Source organism: Phallusia mammillata, unplaced genomic scaffold (genome assembly GCF_965637545.1).
Source record: "Phallusia mammillata unplaced genomic scaffold, kaPhaMamm4.hap1.1 HAP1_SCAFFOLD_77, whole genome shotgun sequence".
NCBI classification, from domain to species: domain Eukaryota; kingdom Metazoa; phylum Chordata; class Ascidiacea; order Phlebobranchia; family Ascidiidae; genus Phallusia; species Phallusia mammillata.
This window is the reverse complement of record NW_027648840.1, coordinates 40,256-51,312: the sequence shown is the minus strand read 5'-3', so window position 1 is coordinate 51,312 and position 11,057 is coordinate 40,256. Positions and strand designations below refer to the sequence as shown.

The 11,057-nt window shown below is 36.9% G+C and overlaps 1 protein-coding gene across 1 annotated transcript; it reads left to right on the top strand.

The window, feature by feature from the left end:
• The first annotated feature begins 312 nt into the window (after nucleotides 1-312).
• LOC145207088 (sushi, von Willebrand factor type A, EGF and pentraxin domain-containing protein 1-like) lies at nucleotides 313-10,850 on the top strand. Its single transcript, XM_080078578.1, has 13 exons — nucleotides 313-503; nucleotides 1,405-1,518; nucleotides 2,436-2,612; nucleotides 3,287-3,463; nucleotides 4,169-4,378; nucleotides 4,943-5,122; nucleotides 6,092-6,283; nucleotides 6,718-6,906; nucleotides 7,610-7,772; nucleotides 8,326-8,455; nucleotides 8,693-8,846; nucleotides 9,199-9,309; nucleotides 10,222-10,850. The coding sequence occupies exons 1-13, from the start codon at nucleotides 347-349 to the stop codon at nucleotides 10,365-10,367; spliced, it is 2,100 nt and encodes a 699-aa protein (XP_079934704.1). The 5' UTR covers nucleotides 313-346; the 3' UTR covers nucleotides 10,368-10,850.
• Nucleotides 10,851-11,057: the final 207 nt, after the last annotated feature.

Sequence of the window (11,057 nt, the reverse complement as noted above, 5' to 3'; positions counted from 1 at the left end):
AATTAAAAGGACTTACCGTTCTAATTTATATCGGAATAATTATTACATTCCCGTTCTCATATAATTATATAAACATATATGTTTACATACAGGGTAAATTTTGGTCCAACAACTGCGTTAAAAATTTTTCACCATTGGCGCCTCGTAGTCATGAGCATTAACCGAAACGTTATATAAAGCATGCCGATTTTTCTAATTGGGCCGTTATATTCAAACTGATAAACTGATCCGTGCATAGTGTTCCTTATAGGTTTTTGGTTTTAGGCTATTCTCAACATATCTTTCAGCAACAAGCAACAACTGTTTTCACTTACCGTTTACAGCTGATGCATGCGGCCCACCACCAATGATTGCAAGCGGTGGCATCAACCCAGAAAGCAGAGACTACGCAAATGGTGACTCCGTATCTTATGCATGCAACCCGCGACGTTTGATGGTCGGTTTTGGAATTAACACATGCTCAGAAGGAGAATGGTCAAACGCTGCCCCCTTCTGCTATCAAGGTGGGGAAAACACGGTTTTCGCTTCTCAAAGTTTTGTCACGGCTTGCAAAAACAATGTAGAGTAGATACCTACGCGACCCTGGCAAATCCGCGACAAAGTGCTTCAGCAAACACCCAAAACATCGCATATCTTTTGTTCTGGAACAGGTAGAAAGGTAAAATTTCACAACTGTACTAAATCGAGCACGCAGAATTTGTTTTGCTGCAAAACCCCAAAAATTGCATTTTATTTTTGTGTCAAAATATTTTTTTGGTAACTTAAAATTAAAAAAAGATTTTGGTAACTTATAATAAAACGGAAAAAATAAAGTATTGCTATTTTTTTCCAAAGCCTTACGGTTCCAAAAATTTAAGTGGTATGCGCCAAACACAGGGGCTGTTAGTAAAAAAATGCAATTTTGTTGAAAAAGAAGCAGCGCTTTAAATACCCTTCCAATGATTGAGCCGTTTGTTGCGCTTTGTAACAATCCACGATAGCGCATTTGCTTCCGCCTTAGTGCTTGTTTATGACAGGAGTGTCTTAATGGCGAATTACGGATTAAATGCGGACCACGACTGTATGGCTCGTCATTATTGGGATTAGGTTTTGGCGACTAGCGACTTCACGCAAAGCTTTCCATGGAATATTATTTACCATAAAAAAGAAAGCATATGTTGCGCTGACGCAACAAAATTTCACAGTTTTCTCTAATGTATTTGTGTTCCAATTCTACGGATAAAAACTTTGCAAAAATTTTGGCTCGCGGGCGTCTTAACCTAAAAACAATTGACCACTGTTAAAAAAATCCTGACACACCTGGTTTATCCAACAATAAGTTGGCCTATAGCCTATTTAAAGGTTTATTGACAACTTGTAAACATTTAAACAACATTGATTTGAAACACACATTTCGTTTTGTAGATTGTGTCGACCAACAGGATTGTTCAGTCAACGTTGAGTTTGGCTACTGCGGATTTCCTTCTTATGCTGAGTACAATGAAGAATACTGCACAAAATCTTGTGATCTTTGCCTCAGTAAGTTAAAATGGTTTTCAGGCTATATCTGACGAGTTATTTACCTAAAACCAAGGTAAGCTTTAACAGGCTTATCAAACTATACCTTGTTTTGGGGAACTGTATATGACTTAGGCTACTGTTGCTAGGCTTGGTGTACATCCACTGGTTGCCAACTTTTTACCAACACTTTGCCTCACTTTTCATTTTTATTTCTTTCCGATATTCCACACAATACATAGACCAGAGGTGCACAACCTGCGGCCGTACGGCCGCATGCGGCCGAATAGACGATTTTGTGCAGCCGTGAACATGTTTATTAAAATATATGCACTGGCGGCCGTGACGTAAAAAACTCTTTTGCTAAATATTTTGACTTTCTAACTGCAATAAATAGATTTTGTAAGACTGTAAAGAATATTACCAGCCTAATAACCCTGTGCATAACACTTTATATACGCCTATTGTGTGCAAACATGCAAATGAACAGTCATCTCTTGCGTCACAATATAGATTATGACGTCATAAATAGCTCAGACTGGTCGTCAGACTGTTCAATCTGTGGATCAAGTTTTAAATTATCTGGGCTTTTTAGACGCCATTAGATGGTTTATGTATGTGGGACAAGCCCTATTTTCACAGAATAAATTTAAAAACCAAAAACAAGCAGGTAATTGGCGGCCGTTGATGAAATAAGGATCTGCGATGCGGCCGTCTTTGCAAAAAGGTTGTGCACCCCTGACATAGACAATGCTACATTAAACAAACTTTATAAGGGTGATTATAACTTCAAGACTGCAAAAGTTTTTTCATAAACTGGATGCAAAATCGAGTAAAATTCCACTTGACGTGGCAAAATCTGTTTAAAAACCGCTGTGTTAAACCCAAGCCATAAACAAATTATTTAAGTTTAAACCAATCAATGTTTTCACGCAAAGATTGCCCTGCACCCCCGGCCGGCGACGGCGTGACTGTTTCTCCTGCTGGTCCATACGTACAAGGACAGATTGTCAACTACACTTGCGAAAATGGAAACCTTTTCGGTTACAACCAAAATCTATGTTTGGATGATGAGACTTGGTTTGACACAGTGGGGCCGATCTGCTCTCAAACAGGTACGCTGTTATACAGTAGATTAGATGCACTCCTAAAAGACATCCTTCGATTTTGGACTTATAAACAATAAACACTATAAATGACGAAAAAATACAACTTTTTCTTCCCAGTAGTGCACTATACAGAGATTAAATAAAGCTGTTCGACTTACACTGACTTGTTTTATGAATGGTTCATACGTCATTTCCGCTCATTGTTTTCCTTACACCCATCCTATACGCAGCCTGTAGTGTTAGCACCCTAGAGACTAGAATTGTCTATTTACACAAGTACAAGTTGCATTCAATTCCTCCTTTCAAGTTTTAACATTTCACCCCAAAGTGACTTTGTTGGCATCCTAAATGATATGCGTGTTTATAGTTAAGTAATAATTTAACCTGTTACACTGCTTGTTTTTTACTATCATGCCATTCTCTTAAAATCAAGCCTTTCCAACACTAAAATTCTAATACTGAACTAGCTGTCTCCTCCTTATAATTGATATCCTCACAAACCACTATTACACAAAAAAATCTTGGCACGCGAAGTCATTGCCAAATAGGAATAACAAGCAAATTGCCACACGTCGCTTAAAAGGTTGCCGACCCCTGACATAGGCTATACACTTAGATGTGAAACACACAAAAATGACCAACCTTAACAATAAAAGTAATTAACAATTTTACTACCACAGACTGCATCAATCTTCCAACGGACCCGAACGGTGTAAACACGCCGGCTGGCACAAATCATGACAACGGGACAGTGGTGAAATACAACTGTTCAGAGGGTTATTTAAGACTGCCCCCGTATGAAAATACGTGCAATGACGGCGTTTGGTCAGAGTCGGAAGCTGGACAATGTCTGTTAGGCAAGTGAACTGTTTTGCAACTCTTCATTGAAATTCTTTTTTTGCTTGCACCTGTCGACGGAAAGCTTTGCATAAGGTGGCTAATGTAACCACAGGCACCAAATCAACGAACCACTTTAAAGTTCCGGTCAATCCCGTTTCTTTTTCTATGAGAGAAAAACTAAAACTTAAAGCGACACGAAATAGCACTTAAATAAACGGAACATACCTAATCTTTGGTTAGAGAGGTTTGGGCATTAAATTCGTCTGTAAAAATCCGAATGAGACCTGTACAACAGACAAACATTATCAGGAATAGAAATAAACACTAGAAAACATGGGATGAAGCCATACTTACCAGCACAATGTAAAAATGCAGCTTTAATCAGCTCGGTGAAAATCAGTAATTTATAGTTCACTAGCTGCTAAATAAAACACCAGTGTTTAAAATAAACTCTATGCTTGAGATCTTAAATAACTGCTTGCTTAAAGCGCACAGGAAAAACAAAAACCGAGGTCTACTTTTTTCACACAATATTTTTGTGTTTCTTTGTCTTGGTAAGGCCGAAACTGTGTAATGCTTTTTCGACACAATGCCTACACTGTTTACAATGTATTGGCCCATTGCATTAATAGTCGGCAGAAATCAGCAGCGTCAACCAAGATCATTGATTACAATTGAGCCACGTATCATTTTGTTCTAATCCTTTTCTTTTTTTCGAGCAGTTTGTGATTTTGATCCAGACTTTGACATAAAACTTGGATTCAACCTTATTGTCCCTGATGCGCTTTTACCTTACGAGGATCAAATTGGCACTTTGGTTCCCGGAGTTGTACTCAATTTCAATTGCACCATGGGTCGTCTCGAAGGCGTTTCCACCCTTGAGTGTCTTTCAAACGGCTCGATTTCTGCCCCATTCCCAGTCTGTCTTGCAGGTTGGTTAAATATATTTTCCTATCAGGAAATCGATCTAGTTCTTCACTGAGACACATTTTGGCTTGCTTAAGGTGTTTTCAATTAAAATCTACTTTGCGCTTATTATTGCGTAGTTTAAACGTACGGTATTCGAATGTGCAGTTTTAGCGTCCACTAAAAATTTTGCATGTCTCATTTATCGTTTTCATAGATATGCTCGAAGAGCGTGTGTATGAGATATTGTGCACCTTACCAGCAATAATACTCAAATATTGTCAAAACCAACGCAAAGGAAGCTACAAAGGAAACGATTTTAAACGACGTATTTTAACAAGCTGTGTGAGTTGTACGAACTGGGGCACGGCAGCGATATTTACCTCTTTACAACCGATTCAATAGTGATTATAATTCCACTATGCAACTGTTTTTCGCACAATTGGTTCTTTGTTTTTTATTATATTCTTCACTTTTTTTTGACTTAAATTTTTAATCAATATTCTGCATAGACGTATAGGTTTTAAACCCGGTTCCGGCTGAAACGTTAAACTAGAAATCCTGCAGTAGTTTTAATCATTGCTTTGCAGAATGTGACCCGTTCCCAGCTTTAGACGAATTGCTTGAACTAACCTATAATGAACCACTCCACCACACTGAAGAAGTATTTCTTCAATGCGCAGGCTTAGCTATGATGGATGGTGCAAACACCCTGACATGCCTCGAAAATGGTTCTTGGGCGGGAGTTGTATTCCCGACCTGTACTGCAGGTAAGGATAACTTCTATTTTGCTGCGTGGTTTACAAACTGATTGAACGTTTGTATTTTTTAAGTAATATGCACGTTTAAACGCTTTTTAACTGTTTAACTGTTTATGACGTCACCATTTGTTCTGTTACGTTGCTTGTTGCCTGTTTATTTAATTGTTTTCACATAATAGCCGTACAATAGTCCGAAACGTGTGGCTACTGGGCAGTAAATCTTAAAACACTATACCTCACGGTTGATCCACATTTACCTAATTTTCGGTAGGGGACGCAATGAGCACTTTTACCAATCGTAAACAATATATCTCTAGAAATGTTGGCGTTAAAGGCTTTTGGAGTTGGATGTTAACATTTAAATTTCAATAAGATAAGAAAACCTTACATCCTTACATCCCTACCCTTCTACTCTTCAGCTGCAAAATAAATAATTCGGCTCTTTGCGCCATCTAATAAAAATTAGCTAAATGTTTGTTTCCTGTGAGGTATGGTAGAGCTACCATACAGGAACTTACCTTGAAAAGTTTGCGTATTTCTGATAGGTGGCGCAACAGAGCCTAAGTGTTTGCATTGGCAATACTTGTAGAAACTACAAACATTGCCACTGTAAACGTAAATACTCTGTTGCGCCACCTATCGGAAATTAGCAGGCCTGTGATGTGAGTTCCAGTGCTTTACCGTGAGGTATGGTGTTAGTAGCTCTACTGTACTGGGCGAGTAATATACATTTTCTTTCAAACCAAATCCACTGCAAACAGTTATTTTTAAATAAAAAAACAAATGTCCACCAAAGACATTTTTTTCAATTCTCGGTCGCCAGTATATATATTTTAATCCGCAGGACACTTAAATACTAGTCGGTGTGATCGGTTATTTTATCAAAAAGAAGTTTCACAGCTGTAATAACAGATGGTGTTTCTAAGACAACTATGTATCATGGCATTCACATCTAAAATATGTATTTTTTCCCGACAGAATGCGGTCCTGCTCCTATCAGTAATGCACTCGAACTAATCACCGACCCTGGTACCACAACAGAGGGGTCTATGATTGAATACGGTTGCATCAATGGAACTATTATGGGAGATGCCACATCCACATGTGAATCGAGTGGAAATTGGAGCATTACACTAGCTAACCTGCCAACCTGTGTTATTGAGGCTCAACGTGGGTTATATTCTTTGTATCATGCACATGTTGTACATCTAATAAGCAATCACAGTTAAACGTTGTTTGGAAACCAAAGTCTAGCTGTTTGTAAAAGGGTTTGAAGTAAATCTCCGAAACCAGATAGTTATTTATTTTTGCAACTTTTTTGGATGTTGCTTAATATGAAAACGCGTTTCAAGAAATACAATCATTATTGATATCGGCTGTTACTCGTTTAAATAGATTAAATGAAGTAACAATATATTTGTAAGCGAAATACATTTTTTTATTACTTGGTACCTTGTTTCTATATTTAGTATTTTACTTAAAACAGCAGTCGTTAATGACAATATTGTCTATAAAGGGAAAAACATGTCTCGTTCCCTCTACCCTTAAGTTATATTGTTAATGATTTAGCGACAAAATACAAAACCCAGAAATTATTTCACCAGCTTGTCCGGCAACTCCGCTGCTGACAAGAGGAGACTTTACCACTTCCAACACGTCAAACCCTGTTGGAACGACGATCCTCTACTTTTGCAATCCTGGATATATAAAATCAGGAACCGATGACACCAACGAGTGTATTGAAAACGGAGAATGGATGTTCCCCACTGTCACAGAAGTCTCATGTATTTCTCGTAAGTGGAGCAAAATTTAGACTAAAACACAGACATACGACTAGAAAACCTGCACTAACCTAATTAAAAAAATCAAAACCAAAAAAAGTTATAAAAATGGGTAAATATATCAATTCACGATTTTTTATTATCTGTTCATTTGTATTATTGGTCATGTTTAGCTACATAGCCGCAGGTTGTGCACCCTGCTTTAGACTAAATGCTACACATACAAATTATACTAAGTGTCTCTGTTTCAAAAAACAAAGTGAGCATTCATTGTACCACTACTCTCTGTTTGGGTTTAGTAATCTCAGCACATCATTGTCGTGTTTATGTTTCATTACATCGTCCTGTACCAAAGTATATTTCACTATTTTTTCTCTCCAAGAGCAATTAAAAGCTAACCGACATTTTACCTGGGAGACTGATTCTTAATATGGTAGGAAAGTTTCTTGCAATGATTAACGGGTTCTGGAGGATTTACCATAATTTTTAAAAAATGTAAAAACATAACAATAAACTGGCAAAAGCAGGTTGTTTAATTCCAAGTTTGTCAGATTTTTAGTTGATTTGTAAAACAGGTTCGAATGTCAGTGCTCCAGTAGCATGGGTATACAAAACATTTCTGCACACTGAATACGACAAATTAAACAGTCTATGTCTAGTGTTAACAAGTAATGTGTGTTATATCCTTGACATTGATTTTTGTTGTTTTCTGCAGCCAAGTTACTCGCGATTTTCGATGGCAATAAGGAACTGGACCAATGTCTTCAAAAGGAAACAAGTTTAGCCTCAAGCAACCCACATAGGCAGTCGTCTGCTGGTGGTGTGCTTACCCGTACAAACTTCCCCATTTACTTCGATCAAATGGACAGATTCATAGCGTAAGATAAACTCGTGTTTTGCTTTGTTTTTTCTTGCACGCTACAAAAAAAAAAAACTTTCACCCATCTAACCACACAAAACAGTTTGAAAGTAAAGTCTAGAACAATTATTATTATTATTATTAATGTTATTAGCCTCAACCTTTAACAGTTCGTGGCCTTAATAACCCCCAATCTGTGCTCCATGCTCACCATAAAACAATGACAAATTTTGTGCATTACGATTAACAATATGGGTGGCACACAAAAGACAATGTATCACATAACACCACAGAATGTCCAGGTAATCAATTTGACTGCATGCATAAGGGTGCTAAAGTTTCTGCTTTCACCCGTGTCTGTATAGAGGGTGGCTTTCTAAAAAACATATAGACAAATCCCAGTAGCCTACGTTATTTTAATTTTTATGCATCAAGTAATGTGCAAAATTGCAATACTTTAGATGCGGGTAAAATCGGTTGGATTTATCTGGAAAAAATTAGAGGCATGTTATTCATGAAGAGTTTCATTTCCTATAACTTAGTTAATAAATATTCAACACCGCGATTTACAGACTCAACCGTTGGCTTTCTGAAAACAGCAACAGTTTGTTTGCAATCCACCAGCATTCGGGAACTTGTTCAGCCAGCAACAGTTTTCATGATGTTGTGATGACTTTCGATGAAACTGACTATGAAGCAACGGTAGGATTCAGTACTGTCATATTTCAAGCAACATTGCTGTGTTTTACTTAAAATAACCAAAGTAACCGAAAAAGCACATACACTTGACATCCTTTTTTTTTGTTACACTAAAACTAAAAAACAATGTTTATGCAATAAATGTCCCTTTGTTCCAGTAACGGATGCACAACAAATGATATAAAAATATCAATCTAAATTATCGTGTTTTAACTTATAACGTTTTTACATTCATTTAAGATGAGCATGATGGAATATGCATGTAATTCCTGGACCCTTTCGCTTCTCCTCCCGTGTGCAATTGAACACCATTTCCCTATGGGAGGCGAGGCGGATGTAAATGTCACTATTATCTTCAGCGAGAATGTTGTTGGAAAAGATAGCTTCGCGTTAAGTAAGAATATTATGCCTTGATTGTAAATAAAAGACCTTTAAACAAATACTTCTTTGAGTATGATTGGCATTTTTTGAGGTACTGTGTTAGTATATCACTATAAACTGCCTTAAATTTCAGCATAGACCCATTTTGACACTTCTTCGAATGTTTTGTTTTTTTATTATTTAACCAGCTAATGGTGATTCTTTGCAGATAATTTAAACGTTTTTCCCCTCTTTGTATAATGGTAATAAGGATTCTGAACCTTTTTTGACACTTTGCATTTTTACATTGCTGTGTTGTTTTTAGTTTCATAATAAACTTAGCGCTTAAGTGTCCATGCAGGAAACTTAATTCAGTTTTTGTTCAGGTATTCCAATAACTGTGGCAGAAAATTTTCGAACAAGCAATCCCAACTTTAGGATCTTAACCATATCAACTTTACAAAGCACTGACAGCGACTATCAGGCAAACTCGGAATGTACGTATTTTGTTTCTTTTATTTGTTAATTGGTGGTGACCAGAAAAAACGATATCGTAAATTTTGTCCAGGCTACTACAGTTTAAACTATTTTTCACAATTCTGTGTTCTCAACGTAACAAATTACTTATTAAAATCAACTAAGATGTGGTACTGCAGAGCAGCAACCACGGCACATTCATAAATAAACTACATAGTACGCCAAGCCAAGTCCAGGCAATATATCGAATCAGACAGTTGCCAAGCATCCCGTGTGGCCAAAGTAGGTTTTGATTTTCGCATTGTTTGAACTGTTTCAATAGCCTTTAATTTTTATGGACCGTACCCCCTAAAAGTATAATTTGGGTCTCTTGGACCCCTTTAAATAACAATGTTTGTGCCCTGTAAAACAAATGTAAATGGCTCGTGTTAAAATTCAGTATTACTTTCGACTTTAAACAAGTCGAATAAAGTAAACTACAAACTGTAATGCTGACAAACCTCAATGTGGATGTAGAATGTTAGGGAATAAAGATATTTGCAGCACACACTCAAATCTGCGCCTAATAAAATAAAATAACTCACTGATTTTTGTGCGTCTTTCTGGTGAGGCTACACCCGTAGACCCCGGAATACAGCTCGTGGCCCCGGTTGATAATCACTGGTCTAGATCGCTCAGCACCATAACAAAACTTTATTTATTTCATTCCCTACGTAAAAAGGTGATAATGTTGCTTTCAAACATGCCTGAGGGTGGCTGCTGCGATTTTAAATCCTTGCGTTTGTTTTCACATTGACGTTTTTGCAACCTACAAGGTTTTGAAGCAGTTTTATTATTATGTGTAACTAGTGTAGAGTTTTTTGTTTTAACTTTTATGTTGCACTGCAAGAACAATACCGACCATACTACAACAAAATCCTTTTTGAACCCAGATCTCAGCGAGATTGCATGCGGATCTACTGTCACTTCCGGGTGCAAGTACTTCCTCGGTTCGATGTATGATGACGTAGAAAATGACGCAGTCTACGATTTCCTTCAAAAACTTGCAGTTGTGGAGTTTGAAAGCCAACAACCATAAGAAGCTCACTAATTATCCAAAAGCCAAAACATTTTGTTAATATCAAATTATTTTTTGAGCAATTATTAAGCACAGATTTTAGTTTATGTGTTTCTACTGATCCCCGACTGCTAAATTGCAGTTCACAAATATTACATCGATATGGTCTCTCTCCAGTGTGAGAACTAAATTGTCAGGGTTGCCATCAACATGCACTCCAAAATAAAGACAACTAAAAAATTAATTTCATACAAACAAAACAAACGTTTTTGAATAAATCTTTGTATTTACACGAGCCATTAAATATCACATGTCATATTTTTTGTCAGAAACAATCTGCTCCGGAATTGCTTTGTTCATAGAAAATACTTTGTGCATGTTACGATAGTAATATTTAAAAAGATGATCAACAAATCCTTGTCATATGGCAGATATTGTGTGCTGATGCTGTGCTGTCACAAATTGTGAACTATTATTGGAAAATAAAAGGTGTTGATATCAAAAGTTGTTTTGAGTGAATGTTCACTTGTACAAAGGAAAAGTATAGAAGTTTTACAATTGGACTTTAAGTTTTTGGCAACATTTTTAGCTGCTGAAACCCAGCAAAACTGTAAAACCAAAAAGAAAAAATGACATAATTCCTAGACTTTTTGAGAATCAAAAGTGGAAATTACAATTTTACTGTACTATTGTTTCTAATTGGCCTTTATT